Below are 17,836 nucleotides of genomic sequence, written 5' to 3'. Positions count from 1 at the left end.
CAGACAAAGCATATAGTACATAGGGAAGGAAAGTGCAGAATGTAGTGTTACAGTCATAGCTAGGATGTAGAGAAAGATCAACTTAATGCGAGGTAGGTCCATTCAAAAGTCTGATGGCAGCAGAGAAGAAGCTGTTCTTGAGTCGATTGGTTAAGTGACCTCAGACTTTTGTATCTTTTTCCCAACGGAAGAAGTTGAAAGAGAGAATGTCCGGGGTGTGTGGGGTCCTTGATTATAGTGGCTGCTTTTCCGAGGCAGTGGGAAGTGTAGATACTGTCAATGGATGGGAGGCTGCTTTGAGTGATGGACTGGGCTTCGTTCACGACTCTTGGTAGTTTCTTACGGTCTTGGACAGCGTAGGAGCCATACCAAGCTGTGATACAACCAGAAAGAATGCTTTCTATGGTGTATCTGTAGAAGTTGGTGAGAGTTGTAACAGACAAGCCGAATTTCCTTAGTCTCCTGAGAAAGTAGAGGTGTTGGTGGGCTTTCTTAACTATAGCGTCTGCATCGAGGGACCAGGACAGGTTGGTGATGTGGACACCTAAAACCTTGAAGCTTTCGACCATTTCTACTGCGTCCCTGTTGATGTAGACAGGGGCATGCCCTCCACTGGGCTCCCTGAAGTTGGTGACCATCTCCTTCATTTTGTTGACATTGAGGGAGAGATTATTGTCGTTCACACCAGTTCACCAGATTCTTTGTCTCTTTCCTGTACTCCATCTTGTCATTGTTTGAGATCCAACCCACAAAGGTGTTATCAGCAAACTTGAAAATCAAGTTGGAAGGGAATTTGGCCACACCGTCATAGGTGTATAAGGAGTGTAATAAGCGGCTGAGAGCACAGCCTTGTGGGGCATCGGTGTGGAGGAGGTGTTGATCGTGGAGATGATCGTGGAAGAGGTGGCATGGTGACACTGATTAGCATTGCTGCCTCACAGCGCCAGGGAGCTGGGTTCGATTCCTGGCTTGGGTTGCTGTCTGTGTGGAGTTTGTACGTTCTCCCCGTGTCTGTGTGGGTTTCCTCCGGGTGCTCCGGTTTCCTCCCACAGTCCGAAAGATGTGCTGGTTAGGTGCATTGGCCGTGCTAAATTCTCCCTCAATGTACCCGAACAGGCCTCGGAGTGTGGCGACTAGGGGATTTTCACTAACTTCATTGCAGTGTGAATGTAAGCCTACTTGTGATTAATAAATAAACTTTAACTTTACTTCGTTACCTATCCTTACTGACTGCATTCTGTGGTTAAGGAAGTCTAGGATCCAGTTGCAGAGGGAGGAGCTGAGCCCTAGGCCATGGAGTTTGGAGATGAGGTTTGCAGAGGTTTAAGAAGGCAGCTTATCCAACCACCCTCTCGAGGGTGATTAGGGACGGACAGCATCGAGCCATGGGCGCCCACATCCCATGAAAGAATAAATAAAAGGGGGTTGCATGAAATTATTGCATGAACCCTTGTTTTAGGTGAACAGCTGCTAAAGCTATTTCAGAAATTGCAGCCGAACATGTTTAGATAGTTGACAGAACTGCGGTTAGTATGCGCATTTGATTTTTCTTTCATATTTTCAATATTTTCTTGGCTCTGAAAGCGCAAACTGCTCAAAGCATTTTCAGAAGAACAGGTGAAGCAAGACCTGGGAGCAAATTGTGTTGTATATTTACTGCTTGGTTTCCTGACTTTAATGTTTAGTAGCTGAGGTCAAACACAGGAATATAAATTGAGCAAGATTAGCACGACTGGATGAAGCAGTGACTTGGATTCTGGCCTTTGGCCAATGCAAGCACAGCTCAGTAGTATCCCATTCCAATGGATGAAAGTTTCCTCTGTCTGTAGCAGTCCTTCATGAAAAGGCTTTTGCCTAACCTTGTGAAAAATGACAATTCCAGCAATAAATTCACAAATTCAATTCAGTGGGAAATGGATCTGTACTGCCATATATTGCCGGGACAGTGTAGAGGGAGCTTTACTCTGTATCTAACCCCGTGCTGTACCTGTCCTGGGAGTGTTTGATGGGGACAGGAAAGGGAGCTTTACTCTGTATCTAACCCCGTGCTGTACCTGTCCTGGGAGTGTTTGATGGGGACAGTGTAGAGGGAGCTTTACTCTGTATCTAACCCCGTGCTGTACCTGTCCTGGGAGTGTTTGATGGGGACAGGAAAGGGAGCTTTACTCTGTATCTAACCCCGTGCTGTACCTGTCCTGGGAGTGTTTGATGGGGGACAGTGTAGAGGGAGCTTTACTCTGTATCTAACCCCGTGCTGTACCTGTCCTGGGAGTGTTTGATGGGGACAGTGTAGAGAGAGCTTTACTCTGTATCTAACCCCGTGCTGTACCTATCCTGGGAGTGTTTGATGGGGACAGTGTAGAGAGAGCTTTACTCTGTATCTAACCCCGTGCTGTACCTGTCCTGGGAGTGTTTGATGAGGACAGTGTGGAGGGAGCTTTACTCTGTATCTAACCCCGTGCTGTACCTGTCCTGGGAGTGTTTGATGGGGAGAGTGTAGGGGGAGCTTTACTCTGTATCTAACCCCGTGCTGTACCTGTCCTGGGAGTGTTTGATGGGGACAGTGTAGAGGGAGCTTTACTCTGTATCTAACGCCGTGCTGTATCTGTCCTGGGATTATTTGATGAGGGACAGTGTAGAGGGAGCTTTGCTCTGTATCTAACCCCGTGCAAGAACAAAGAACAGTACAGCACAGGAAACAGGCCCTTCGGCCCTCCAAGCCTGTGCCGCTCATTGATCCAACTAGACCATTCGTTTGTATCCCTCCATTCCCAGAATGCTCATGTGACTATCCAGGTAAGTCTTAAACAATGCCAGCGTGTCTGCCTCCACCACCCTACTTGGCAGCGCATTCCAGGCCCCCACCACTCTCTGTGTAAAAAAAACATCCCTCTGACAAAGGACAAGATGATCTTACAAGCTACTTTCTTGATGCACTGCTAAAATATATGGCAAAGGGATTAGAATGGAATGCAGTACCTGTCCTGGGATTGTCTGATGGGGGACAGTGTAGAGGGAGCTTTACTCTGTATCTAACCCTGTGCTGTACCTGTCCTGGGATTGTTTGATGGGGGACAGTGTAGAGGGAGCTTTACTCTGTATCTAACCCCGTGCTGTATCTGTCCTGGGATTGTTTGATGAGGGACAGTGTAGAGGGAGCTTTGCTCTGTATCTAACCCTGAGCTGTACCTGTCCTGGGAGTGTTTGATGGGGACAGTGTAGAGGGAGCTTTACTCTGTATCTAACCCCGTGCTGTATCTGTCCTGGGATTGTTTGATGAGGGACAGTGTAGAGGGAGCTTTGCTCTGTATCTAACCCCGTGCAAGAACAAAGAACAGTGCAGCACAGGAAACAGGCCCTTCGGCCCTCCAAGCCTGTGCCGCTCATTGGTCCAACTAGACCATTCGTTTGTATCCCTCCATTCCCAGAATGCTCATGTGACTATCCAGGTAAGTCTTAAACAATGCCAGCGTGTCTGCCTCCACCACCCTACTTGGCAGCGCATTCCAGGCCCCCACCACTCTCTGTGTAAAAAAAACGTCCCTCTGACAAAGGACAAGATGATCTTACAAGCTACTTTCTTGATGCACTGCTAAAATATATGGCAAAGGGATTAGAATGGAATGCAGTACCTGTCCTGGGATTGTTTGATGGGGGACAGTGTAGAGGGAGCTTTACTCTGTATCTAACCCTGAGCTGTACCTGTCCTGGGAGTGTTTGATGGGGACAGTGTAGAGGGAGCTTTACTCTGTATCTAACCCCGTGCTGTACCTGTCCTGGGAGTGTTTGATGGGGACAGTGTTGAGGGAGCTTTACTCTGTATCTAACCCCGTGCTGTACCTGTCCTGGGATTGTTTGATGGGGGACAGTGTAGAGGGAGCTTTACTCTGTATCTAACCCTGAGCTGTACCTGTCCTGGGAGTGTTTGATGAGGACAGTGTAGAGGGAGCTTTACTCTGTATCTAACCCCGTGCTGTACCTGTCCTGGGAGTGTTTGATGGGGACAGTGTTGAGGGAGCTTTACTCTGTATCTAACCCCGTGCTGTACCTGTCCTGGGAGTGTTTGATGGGGGACAGTGTAGAGGGAGCTTTACTCTGTATCTAACCCCATGCTGTACCTGTCCTGGGAGTGTTTGATGGGGGACAGTGTAGAGGGAGCTTTACTCTATCTAACCCCATGCTGTACCTGTGCTGGGAGTGTTTGATGGGGGAAAGTGTAGAGGGAACTTTACTCTGTATCTAACCCCATGCTGTACCTGATTTGAGAGTATTTGTGGTAACCACTGGATTTCCAAAATGGAAAATCTTTCTATTATCCTTCATCGATCTACCTCTCTGATGAAAAAAAATACAAAACAAAAAATATCATCAATTGTAATGATTTTAGATTTAATAATTAAAATGTAAGAAAATCAGATTTGTCCTTATCTTGTATATTCTTGCAGCTAAAATAATTATCTATGGCACTTGTCAATAATAACAGCTTTATAATGTTCAAAGGTTTGCAAGTGAGAAGAATGCTGACTGTTAATAGCTGGCATAGAACTAGTCTGAATCATTCAACAGACCAACATCAGCAGCACAAGTGATAAGGACTTCCTGGATAATGATGCTATGTGTAGCATCATAGAGATAAGTCCAGGAGTGAGAGTTTCATATAATGCCAGTTATTTTTCACTCTGGCACCATTGTAAACAAGAAAGTAGCAAAGCGATTACGATAAACTAAATCAATAAACAACGTTTAGTCGTTTCGCAAGGTGTAGCGGGTTATATAGACCTTTTATATAGACGTTTAACCAAACATTAGCTGCACAAAAAAAGATGCAGTGAATGCTCGATACGTCTCTTTGATTTCAGTGAAAGCCTAAGGTGTCTTCTTTCTTGCTTCTGCTTTTATTATATACTTGCACCTTCTTCCCCCGCCCCTATTTAGCGTAAAGATAAACCTGGAAAGAAAGAATCCATGGTCCCATGCATGAGGCGCCTCATCAACCACTAGCTCTCTAAAAAAACAGGAAATCCAACCTTAATGCGCACTGTTCCACTTGCTGCCATTACTGTACAAAGGAGGAAAGTGGGAGACAGAGATTTTGAGAGAGGAGAGGGAGAGATTGGATGCTGGAGAAGAGGGGGATGTCACTTGGAAACCCAAGTCAAAAGAAAAGTGGGAATCTGAGCCAAAGAAGCCAGGCTGAGGCAGGAGATCAGGAGTTTGAGGGGCAGTCCATGCAGGAAGGCAGAACGGAGAGGGGGATTGAATGGGGCTAAGAGCAGATACATGAGCTCCCCAGAGGGAACTTTAGTGCCACCCCAAACAAGGACTTCTATTCAAGCGGGTCCCATTACTTTCAAAAAACAAATAATGACCTCCATTTGGACTCTTTGACATGAACAGACCCCATACTTGTGTTAAGTTATTACTTGTACTTTTAATTCACCCTTGCAAGTTCTATTCCGTCCTGTTCGAAGGAAATGTATTTGTATTTGAGCATCTGCAGTGTTGCTCCCACTTGCAAAAGCTGCATCAAGTGCTAAACAAGTTAGAATCTGAAGCAGGAGACACGGTGGCACAGCGGTTAGCGCTGCTGCCTCACAGTGTCAGGGACCTGGCTTCAATTCCCGCTTGGGTGACTGCCTAAGTGGAGTCTGCATGTTCTCCCCGTGTCTACATGGGTTTTCTCCGGGTGCTTCAGCTTCCTCCCGCAGTCCAAAAGGCGTGCTGGTTAGGTGCATTGACCATGTTAAGTTCTCCCTCAGTGTACCCAAACAGGCGCCGGAGTGTGGCGACTCGGGGATTTTCACAGTAACTTCTTTGCAGTGTTAATGTAAGCCTACTTGTGACACTAATAAATAAACTTTATTGAGTAATGGCACAGTCAGTAATGTTACCAAAAGTCTTGTGTTACGTTACCAATCATACACCAAAGTACTTTACTGGAAGCCACATCTCTGTAAAGCTGGTTTGTGACGATCAATTTTTCACCTGTGTAAGTACAGACCGAGACAACCTCACCTCATTGCTCAATCAGTAAACACGGAGTATTGAGCAATGTGGACCAGAAGGTTGAAATTTTGATCCCTGCTCTGTAGCCAAAGTTGGCTGGACCCAGCCGGGCTGCAGTTACTGGACCCCATGCCTCTGGCCGAAGGGATGAAAGAATCAGCATTGATATAACATGTAGTCACAACATCAAGATGTCTCAAAGTGCTTCGCTGCCAATTAATCACCTATTGAAGTGCATTCACTTATGTCAGCATATGTATTTGCCAGTTTTGCAAGTAAAATCTGACAATCGGTGAATAAGATTGATCTTTTTAATTTGGTAATGTTAGTCATGATGCTGGGAAAACCACCTCCTCTCCAAACAATACCATGAATTTTTAAAAATCAATTTTAACCCAACAAAATAAAAAAAATACCTTTCTATAGCACCTTCCATGGCCATAAGGCATTCAAAAGTGCTTTGAAATAATTTTGAAGTGTGATTGCTGTTGTAGTGTAGGAGACACACTGATTTCTGCACAGCAAGCTTCCAAAAACAGCATTCTGATAACAACCAGAGATTGAGGCAAAAGTATTGATCAGGTCACTGAGAGAACTCCCATGCTCTTCCTGGGATCTCATCTAAAAGACAGCACATCACTCCCTCAGCTGACACTTGAGTGCAGTACTGAGACTGTTGTGTTCAAAGCCTCGAGTGGGACTTGTATCGTCAACCTTCTGACTCAAAGGTGAGGGTGCTACCAACTGAGCCACAGCTGAAGAGGCAAACTCAGTTTAGTGTCTGACCTGAGAGCCCCTCCAATATTGCACTCCTCTCTGTGCTGCACTAAATTGTCACCTTAAGATAATGGTCTTATTAGGAGGGCAATCAAGCATATTTTCCTGCTTCTGACTATGGTCCAGTGCTGCCTGCCAGGAAATACATTGGGCAGAAACTGATCGGGTTCAGCTCTGATTTCCCTGCATATAAAGCACATAGGGTGGCACAGTGATTAGCACTTTTGCCTCACAGCGCCAGATCCTGGATTCGATCCCAGGCTCAGATCACTGTCTGTGTGCAGTCTGCACATTCTCCCCGTGTCTGCGTGGGTTTCCTCCAGGTGCTCCGGTTTCCTCCCACAGTCTGATAGACGTGCTGGTTAGGTGCATCGGCTGTGCTAAATTCTCCCTCAGTGCACCAGAACAGGCGCCTGAGTGTGGCGACTGGGGGATTTTAACAGCAACTTCATTGCAGTGTTAATGTAAGCCTACTTATGACACTAATAAAAAAAACTTTATAAACTTTAAACTTCAGGAGAAAAGGTGTTGGCAAGACATGATTCAGGAGGAGTCTGAAACATTAGCCTATCCTGTTTCAGATCTTGATGTGTATTTCAAACATTCTTGGCGTTTTTCCTTTATTTAAAAAAATATATAGATCTATACCGGTTATTTAATTATTTGTAATCGACTTTACCATTGGAAGATGTAACACAGTCTTTGAGTCCATCGTGACTGTGCCACAGTTGCAGAGTGAGTGCATTGAGATGCCAGAGTCTGAATTCAGCACCTCATAAATGTAAAGTGTGCACTCTACTTGAGGCAATCCTCGGGGCTACAGACCACCAGGAGCAGGAAGGCGGGATTAGGCTGGACAGCTCTTTATCAACCAGCACAAACACAATGGGTCCAATGCCCTCCCCCCTGCCTTTTGATTCTGCCAGTCAGCTACACCCTCATTTGTATTATGCAAGCTCAAGGAACACGACTATAGAGAAAGAATTAAATGTAATTATTGCAAGGCAGTGATTGCACCTAGGGGTTTAGTGGTTCACGGGTACAGTAACATAGTTCTTATTTTACCGGACTAGCAATCCAGAAAACTGAACTACTAATTCGTCAGCTTGGAGTTCAGATCCCACCCATGCCAGTTTGTGAATTTAAATCCAATTAATAAAATAAATCTGAAATGAAAAAAAAAAAGCTACTATCAGTGATGGCGATCGTGAAGTTATTGTACAAACCCATCTGGTTCACTAATGTCCTTTAGGCAATGAAATCTGTCCTTACCAAACTGGCCTATCTATGGCTCCAGACCCACGTTGATGTGGTTGACTTTGAACTGCCTTATGAAATGGTCTAGTAAGTCACTAAGATCATTCATCATCTCTTTCAAGTACATCCAGCGATGGGCAGTAAACGCAGGCCTTGCCAGTAAAACCTACACTCCATGAAGTTTTTTTAAAAATTAACTACCCAGCAACATGGAAACTCTGCACTAAAATCACTTGCAGTGCCTGCAGTTTATTTCTCTGTAAACCTGCAGTATTGATTTCAGATATGTTAAATGTACTATAATTAGCTGTCAAACCAAGTAAGCCTATTTAGGACTTTATGTAATTACAATTAGAGCTATTTGGAGTAGTTACTTCACTTCTCTTTACCCACTTTCCCTTCCTTTCCTGAAGTGTTGATGCCCTCAATACAAGACTTGAGAACAGCTTCTTCCATGCTGCCATCAGACTTTTGTATGGGCCGACCTTATATTAAGTTGATTTTTCTACGACTGCAACACTATATTCTGCACCGTCTCCTTTCCTTCTCCCCTATGTACTCTGTGAACAGTATGTTTTGTCTGTGTAGCGCGCAAGAAACAATATTTTTCACTCTATACCAATGCATGTGACAATAACAGATCAAATCAATATGTCATTAATAAATGCTCACTTTCAGAGCCCAGATAAGTGAATTGTTGAGCTATTTAACTATGAAGGTCATCGCAATCAGGCCTGATCTTCTCATACAATGGTGTTATGTGTTCACCTTCTAGCACTGGCTTCATTGTCTCTTTAGTCCAAGGGCACCCAAACTAAATGTGGTATCTGTACACCTCTCCAGCTGAAATCAGCCAACTGCGTGAAGCAGATGATTGAACCCAAGTCCTCCCTGGCTTGTACAGCTCAGTACCAGTTGTTTTTAAAGTTTATTTATTAGTGTCACAAGTAGGCTTACGTTAACACTGCAATGGAATTACTGTGAAAACCCCCTAGTCACCACACTCCGGTGCCTGTTCGGGTACGCTGAGGGAGAATTTAGCATGGCCAATGCACCCTAACCAGCACATCTTTCAGACTGTGGGAGGAAACCCACGCAGACACGGGCAAAACCACACTGGTTGCCCTTCATAGAAATCCTACAGTACAGAAAGAGGCCATTCAGCCCATCGAGTCTGCACCGACCACAATCCCACCCCCATATCCCTACATATTTTACCTGCTAGTCCACGCGTCCCAGGACACTAAGGGGCAATTTTAGCATAGCCAATCAACCTAACCCGCACATCTTTGGACTGTGGGAGGAAACCGGAGCACCCGGAGGAAACCCACACAGACACGGGGAGAATGTGCAAACTCCACACAGACAGTGACCCAAGCCGGGAATCGAACCCAGGTCCCTGGAGCTGTGAAGCAGCAGTGCGAACCACTGTGCTACCGTGCCACCCCACTGGGTCTTCCTCACTGGGTCTCTGAGTACACTTCTCTGCTTTTTTTTAATGTCTTATGTAAGCTATGGGGTGTAATAAAATGTGCATCAGGGAGTGCTGACTTGGTTTTAATTTAATCAAATTACTTGTACTTTCTGTGGGTTTTTTTGTATCTTCAGTGCCTTGATCTGTTGTGGTTAGATTGCATTTTAGTGATGGGACCCTGCTCCTGTGTTATGCCGTGTATATTTCTGTAAGATGTGCTGAATAATGGAGGGTTACTGTCATTCAGAACATAAAGTTTGAAATTTTATCTGTACTGGGTTATCTGTTTACAGTCAGCACAGCATTTGCTCTCAAAAGTGGTCAAGATGGAGTTGGCTAGATTTCATGCTGTAGTGACCAGTGACACCCTACCTGTGTGTATATGTCTTCACCCAAGAGAATGAGGATAATGGTATGGAGTTCAGGGAGAGAGACTGAGGTTTTTGAGCAAATTGACATAGGGAAGGACAAGGAGGTGTTGGCAGCCTTAAAAGTTAATAAATCTCCATGTCCAGATGAATTGTCGCTCGGGACAGCACGGTAACACAGCGGTTCGCACTGCTGCCTCAGCGCCAGGGACCCGGGTTCAATTCCCGGCTTGGGTCATTGTCTGTGTGGAGTTTGCACATTCCCCCCATGTCTGCGTGGGTTTTCTCCAGTTTCCTCCCACAGTCCGAAAGACGTGCTGGTTAGGGTGCACTGACCCACGCCGTCACCAGAGTGTGGCGACTCGGGGAATTTCACAGTATCTTCATTGCAGTGTTAATGTAAGCCTTACTTGTGATTAATAAATAAACTTTTTTATTTTAATTGTGCCCTAGGCTGCTGTGGGAGGCAAGGGAGGAGATTGCAGGGGCTCTGTCCCAAATTTTCAATTCCCCTCTGGCCACAGGGGAGATCACAGTAGGAAGTCTCACAACACCAGGTTAAAGTCCAACAGGTTTATTTGGTAGCAAATACCATAAGCTTTCGGAGCGCTGCTCCTTCGTCAGATGGAGTGGAAATGGCATCTCCACATCATGACTACCATCGACAGGGGAGGTGCCAGACGACTGGAGAAGAGCTAATGTGGTTCCGCTACTTAAGAAGGGTTGTAGAGATAAACCAGGGAACTACAGACCAGTGAGTCTCACGTCAGTGGTAGGGAAACTATTATGAAGGAGAGCATCTATCTCCACTTGGAGAGGCAAAGCTTGATCGGGGATAGTCAGCATGGCTTCGTCAGAGGGAGGTCATGCCTAACAAATTTGATTGAATTTTTTGAGGAGGCGACCAAGTGTGTAGACGAGGGTAGTACAGTCAATGTAGTTTATATGGAATTCCAGCAGAACCTTTGACAAGGTCCCACGTGGGAGACTTGTGAAGAAGGTAAATTCACATGGGAAACAGAGTAATTTGATAAAGTGGATTCAAAATCGGCTCGGTCATAGGAGATCGAGGGTGATGACAGAAGGTTGCTTTAGTGACTGGAAGCCAATGGTGTACCACAGGGATCTGTGTTGGGCCTCCTATTATTCGTTATTTATATAAATGACATTGACTATGTGGGGGGAAGGTTCAGTAAGTTTGCGGATGACACAAAGATTGGATGGGTGGTTAACAGTGAGGTGGAGTGTCTTAGGCTATAGGAAGATATAGACGGAAAGGTCAAATGGGCGGAAAAGTGGCAGATGGAATTTAACCCTGAAAAGTGAGAGGTGATACACTTTGGAAGGAGTAATTTGACACAGTAACATTCAATGAATGGTAAGACACTAGGAAGTTCTGTGGAACAAAGGGACCTTGGCGTGTTTGTCCACAGTCTCTGAAAGTGGAAGGGCATGTTAGTAGGATGGTGAAAAAGGCATATGGGACACTTGCCTCTCTCAGTCGAGGCATAGATTACAAAAGCAGGGAAGTTATGTTGGCGTTGTATAGAACTTCGCTAGAGTACTGTGTGCAGTTCTGGTCACCACATTATCGGAAGGATGTGATTGCGCTGGAGGGGGTGCAGAGGAGATTCACCAGGATGCTGCCTGGGATGAATGTTTAAGTTATGGAGAGAGGTTGCGTAGGCTTGGGTTGTTTTCGTTGGAGCAGAGAAGAGTATGGGGCGACCTGATTGAGGTGTACAAGATTATGAGAGACATGGCCAGAGTGGATAAGGAGCAGCTGTTGTCCTTAGTTGAAGGGTCAGTCATGGGGGGACATAGGTTCAAGGTGAGGGGCAGGGGGTTTGGGGGATGTGAGGAAAATCTTTTTTACCCAGAGGGTGGTGGTGGTCTGGAATGCACTGCCTGGGAGGGTGGTAGAGGTGGGTTGCCTCACATCCTTTAAAAAGTGCCTGGATGAGCACTTAGCACATCATAACATTCAAGGCTATGGGCCAAGTGCTGGCAGATGGGATTTGGTGGGAGTTCAGGTGTTTCTAATGTGTTGGTGTGGACTCAATGGGCTGAAGGGCCTCCTCTGAACTGTATGGTTCGCAATGTAGTGTGTGTGGGCAAAATCAGGTTTGGCCATTCCATAGTAGAATGGCCTGCCAGTGCCCCAGCACAAATGAGGAGAGGTGGATATAGCAAACCTGATATCCTTGTAAAGGGGTTTACTCCCTGGTTAAGGAACATTATTGAGTGAGCATTGGAGTAAATACATGTTACCAGCATTGAGTCCTCGAGTCCAGTAGTTCTGATGAATGACCGTGTGAGTCGGAGTAAACGAGAGTGTCACCCTAGTACAGCAGGGACATTCAGCTCTAATGTGTTAAGCTGCGATTGAAGAGAATGGAAGGAGTTGTGTATTCAGGGAGCTGGAATACAAGAGGCTGTTCTGTGCAAGACTGTCTTTGCGAATCAAACAGTAAACTTATTTATAGAACCAATGTGTTTCTGTGATTTATCTGTTAGCGAGGAGGCTATAAGTGATGTGCATTATATCAAAGGTCATCGTACTATGTGTGTGCGTTCCAGCAAGGAGCTGGTGTAAATCAGATGTCTGCCTGTGAGGGATTAGTGAATGTACGCAGGGGCAAGTGCATTAAGTCAGCACTGTTTAACTTTACACCATAATGTATGAAGTCCATTCTACTTTTGTTGAGAGTCACTGTTAGCACTTCAGAAAGTCATGTGCAAAGCCAATCTGTACAATGGATTGGTGGCCAAAAATTGGAAGTGACTGCAGGAAAGATGGTCTTGCATTTATTTACAGCTTCTCTGCCGTTTGGCCATTCACACCCTTTAGTCTCTCTGGGGACAGCTATTAGCAGTCTTTCCCCCTGGTTTCTGTGGCTATGACTCATCTTTCATTCCCTCCCCCTGCAGTATAAATATCTCCCACTTTCTCTGCCTTTTAGCTTTGACAAAGGGTCACCTGGACTCGAAACGTCAGCTCTTTTCTCTCCTTACAGACGCTGCCAGACCCGCTGAGATTTTCCAGCGTTTTCTCTTTTGGTTTCGGATTCCAGCATCCGCAGTAATTTGCTTTTATCTTGCATTTATTTACCTCCTTTCACAAGCTCACAATATTCCAAAGTGCTTTACAATCGATGAAGTATTTTTGAAGTATAGTCACTTCTGAATTGTAAGATTTAATGTTTAGGGTATGGAAGCATAGTGATGATGTGACTGGGCCAATGATCCAGAGATTGAGTTCAGATCCTACCGTGGCAGCTGGTGAGTTTAAACTCAATTAAACAAATCAGGATAAGAAGATAGTCACAGTTCTAATGACCCTAAAACTACTGATCACCATAAAAACCTAACTGGTTCACTAATGTCCCTTAGGAAGGAAATCTGCTGCCCTTACCTGGTCTGGCCTGGAGACCCATAGCAATGTGGTTGATTTTGACCTATGCTCTGAGTTGAACTAGCAAGATACTGTTATATTCAAGAAGGTAGCTGATCACCACCATCTCAAGGGCAATTGGGGATGGGCAGTAAATGCTGATCTGGCTGAAGTTCACATCCCATTAATGAATAAATCATAATATAGCGGCCAATTTGTCTACAAGAGTTCTACAAACAGCAATGAGGTAATGACCATATCATCTGCTTTTTTAAGTGATGATTTGATATTGACAGTACACTGTGCTGAGAGAGGGGGGAAATGAGCATCAAGGTGGACTACTCTGCCAAAGCCACTCGCATGAGCTCGGATGGGTAATAAGTAAGCCTGGCATTCAACGCTCGGTGTGGCCACCTAGAACTTCACATTTGGCCTGTTGTTTTAAGCTGTGTTGTTCTTTCTAATGAGTTGAAGCACGGTGGCACAATGGTTCGCGCTGCTGCCTCACAGCGCCAGGGACCCGGGTTCCATTCCGGCCTTGGGTCACTGTCTGTGTGGAGTTTGCACGTTCTCCCCGTGTCTGCGTGGGTTTCTTCCGGGTGCTTCAGTTTCCTCCCACACTCCAAAGATGTGCGGGTTAGGTCGATTGGCTTTGCTAAATTACCCTTAGTGTCAGGGGGATTAGCAGGGTAAATACATGGGGTTACAGGGATAGGGCCTGGGTGGAATAGTTGTTGGTGCAGGCTCGATGGGCAGAATGGCCTCCTGCAATGTGGGGATTCTAGATGGCAATCACACAGTAAGGATTTGGGATATAAACTGCTCCAAGACATATTCTGCAGGCTGAATAGAAACACATGCTTGTTTACTCAGGGTTTCATTCCCGTCAATGTTGGGTTGCTAAGTGGACCCACACGACCAAACACCTATTCAACATGGTGCTCCAATACCTGCTATACACCGAGCGTGGGCTCAAACCAATGTTTGTGGGTTTTCTGGCTGGGGATTGCTTTATGACCACTCAATAACAAAAATTGTGGAGAGGAAAGCGTTACGGCCCTGTGACATTGAACACCACCTCCCCGGCCCACCACCACCAACCCCCAACGGCGTTATTATGCTACTCCGTGCAGAGCGAGTGTATACGGGTCAGGAACTTCCACAGCTAAGTCCAGTTTCCACACCACCACCAACACCCAAGATGAAGAGAAACATTAACCAGCCTTCCTGTCCCTATCACTGCTGCAAAGTGCATGTTAGATGTCAGTTGGGGACAGGATCCTGATTGGATATGATGGTCCCTACAGTCAAATAGCATGTCAGCACACTGGCCACAGATGATGACTGTCCAGTTGGGCGATGGGCAGCCCATGGAAACCCTACCCAGTGTAAGTCACCAGTAGCGAGGAGTTGGTTTAAATCTTTTCAATGAGTGAGAAGCATCTTGGATTTGTTTAAACAATTAAAACAACCCAGCCCTGTGTAAATGTAGATTTCTATCTGCAACAGCCCTGCAGTTTTAGCAAATATGATGCAAGTTCAGGCGAATCCATTGTTTTTAATTTAAATATTCCAGTCCCACTCTCTTATCTGCAGTCCTGAAGAATCCATTAGCCTTTGGCCTGGATAATCATCTGGTGGTGAGCAGGCCATTAATTTGTGCTGACAGAAGGATCAATCGCGCTGATAGTTATAGGATCTGTTGTTCACTTTTCCTCAATCCTCCACTCTCCTTGCTGGGCAGATAATCAAGATCCGAGCACAGACAGAGGGCATCAGCATCAGTGAGGATGCTTTGCTTCACCTGGGGGAAATCGGCACTAAGACAACACTGCGGTGAGTACCTATTGCTGCTTTGTTCAGGAATAATGGCTCTTGTCTAGACCTTGATAATGTCATTTGCTTTTTTTTTCTCTTTTGACCCTGGTGAGCAGGAATGATTTGCTGCTCTCTCTCTCCGATGACGCTTTCAGGAGCCCGAGACAAGGGTTTTAAATCATCTTCTACCTGCAGCCAAAAAACTCTTCACTGGCGGTATTTAATTTTAGCCAGCGCTGTAGAATAACAGTTTCAGTAATAGCTATTGGTTTTAGCTTGTCACAGGAAGATGAATGGTGCTGTAGGTAGGGGCCCTTGGGATTTGACACAAAAGGTTTCTGTTTTTTCAACCAAAAAAAAGCTCCTTAAAAACAAAGGCCTTTAATGAAACCTTACAGTGCGATAACTGGCACAGATACCAGCAATCCAGAGTTTTTTGTACGTTCTGAAGGTTTTTAAACAGAGATATTTTCACAGAAGCACAGAGCACAAACTTATTGCCTTGGCGTTCAATATTCAACATTCTTTCATTAGCATCATCTGAGTGCTGGGAGTAGGTTTTGGCCATTCAGCCCTTCAAGCCGGCTTTTTAAAAATTCATTTACGGGATGTGGGTGTCGCTGGCTAATGCCCACCCCTAGTTGCCTTTGAGGAGGTAGTGGTGAGCTGCCTTCTTGAACCTCTGCAGTCCATTTGGTGTAGGCACACCCAGTGCTGTTCGGAAAGGAGTTCCAGGATTCCACTGGCAGTGAAGGAACAGCCGATATATTTCCAAGTCAGGATGGTGAGTGGCTTGGAGGGATCTTCCAGGTGGTGGTGTTCCCATGTATCTGCTGCCCTTGGCCTTCTAGATGGTAGTGGTCATGGATGCTGCCCAAGTAACCTTGGTGAGTGTTTGCAGTGCATCGTGTAGATGGTAGACCTGGCTACCACTGTGTGTCGGTGGTGGAGGGAGTGAATATTTGTGGAAGAGGTGCCAACCAAGCAGGCTGCTTTGCCTTGGATGGTGTCAAGCTTCGAGTATTGTTGGAACTGCACTCACCCAGGCAAGTGTTAGTAATCCATTACACTCCTGATTAGTGCCTGGTAGATGGCAGACAGACTTTGGGGAGTCAGGAGATGAATTACTTGTCAAAGAATTCCCAGCCTCTGACCTGCTCTTGTAATATATGACTAGTCCAGTTCAGTTTCTGGTCAATGGGAACCCCTAGGATGTTGGTAGCTCCAACATTGAATAAGATAATAGCTGATCTCAACTCCATCTTTCCATATCTCTTGATATCCTTAGTTTCCAAAAATCTTTTGACCTCTGTAATGAATATATTCAACGACGAAGCATCCACAGGCTTCTGGGGTAGGGAATTCCAAAATTGCTCCAGCCTCCTCAGTCCTAAATAGCCAAGCCGTTATTCTGAGACTGATTGTTGTAGTTTCCCCACCCAGGGGAAACATCCTCCCAGCATTTACCCTTCAAAATGTTATATGTTTCAATGAGATCACACCTATCCTAAACTCTGGGAAATATAAACCTAATCTAAATCTCTTCACATAGACTAATCCAAGGGCCAGGCAGGGAGACTAACTGGATTGCTCTTTGAAAGAACTGGTGTAGACTCAATAGGCCAAATGATCTCCTCCAGTGCCAAACTATTCTGCGATTCAATAACGTAGGAAAAGTCCTATCGAAACGCCACTTAGAGGCAGTGCCCATGGTCATAGAATTATAAATGGCGAGTCCGTGACCATCATAACAAAATTAGTTGGTTATAGGTAAATAGATTTACCACAACTATGTCCCCCTTAACCCTTTCTCTGGACCACAGAGTTTAAGCTTCCTTCATTTTGTCTCCGAGCTGATTTGGGGAGTATTCTTGTTACTGGAATCTGCATCACCTGCAACTTGTACTCCACAGTTTTGACCCAATATTTTCATTAATGAATTGCTTCTACACAATAGATGAAAGGACTAGATAAGGAGCAGAGCTATGTTGAGGTTAACGGCTGTGTGCTTGTGACACAGGTACTCGGTGCAACTCCTGACCCCTGCCAACCTGCTAGCAAAGATCAACGGGAAAGATGGCATCGAGAAGGAGCACGTGGAGGAAATCAATGAACTGTTCTACGATGCCAAGTCATCGGCTAAGGTTCTTGCTGAACACCAAGAAAAGTACATGAAATGAGGAGCTTGTCAATGAACTGGCAATGTCAAACGGTGAATGTTGGGAATCCAAAATAAACCTGGGAACTGCTATGGAAATAGACCGAGTTCAGCAGCATCTGAAGGGAGAACATCTGGGAACATTTGGCATGGAGTGGCTGTCAAAACAAGTTCTCAAAGAAAATTTATTTGCTCAATAAATAAACTTTTTTTTAAACAATCTGTCAGTGATTCTTTTTGCTGTCCAGGGACTTTGTATGAGTGGGAAGTATGTTGGCCAGCCAGCCCTTGTGTCATAGTGTTGGCCCCACTGTCTCAACTACACTGTTATGGGTGGGTGTTAAGTGGAGTTCAGGCTGCAACATGTCAGTGGAGGAACAGATCATGGGGAAAGGCAACCCACACATGGTCACCCTCGTGCTACAGTGGCGTAGAAACAAAATCTGACCAGTCAGATTATGGGTCTATGTGCCTGAATACTTCTACATTACAAAGAACAATCTAACATTGTGGCTCCAGTTTTGCAAGAATGATGGTGAAGCTGTCTGAAACTGAGAGAAAGTACTGGACTCCACGTGTGGGCA

At 45.4% G+C, this 17,836-nt stretch overlaps 1 protein-coding gene across 1 annotated transcript in view; it reads left to right on the top strand.

The window, feature by feature from the left end:
• Positions 1 to 17,474, top strand: part of ruvbl1 (RuvB-like AAA ATPase 1) — a 53,218-nt gene extending 35,744 nt beyond the window's left edge. The window contains exons 10-11 of the mRNA XM_078209989.1: positions 15,021 to 15,112; positions 17,115 to 17,474. Of these exons, the coding sequence (XP_078066115.1) occupies positions 15,021 to 15,112; positions 17,115 to 17,274 (252 nt within the window). The 3' untranslated portion in view covers positions 17,275 to 17,474. The remainder of the gene's footprint in view (positions 1 to 15,020; positions 15,113 to 17,114) is intronic.
• The last annotated feature ends 362 nt before the right edge of the window (positions 17,475 to 17,836 follow it).

The sequence above is a fragment of the Mustelus asterias genome, chromosome 3, assembly GCF_964213995.1.
Source record: "Mustelus asterias chromosome 3, sMusAst1.hap1.1, whole genome shotgun sequence".
NCBI lineage: Eukaryota > Metazoa > Chordata > Chondrichthyes > Carcharhiniformes > Triakidae > Mustelus > Mustelus asterias.
Note: the sequence above shows the minus strand (reverse complement) of the source record. Positions and strands in the feature narration are given on the sequence as shown.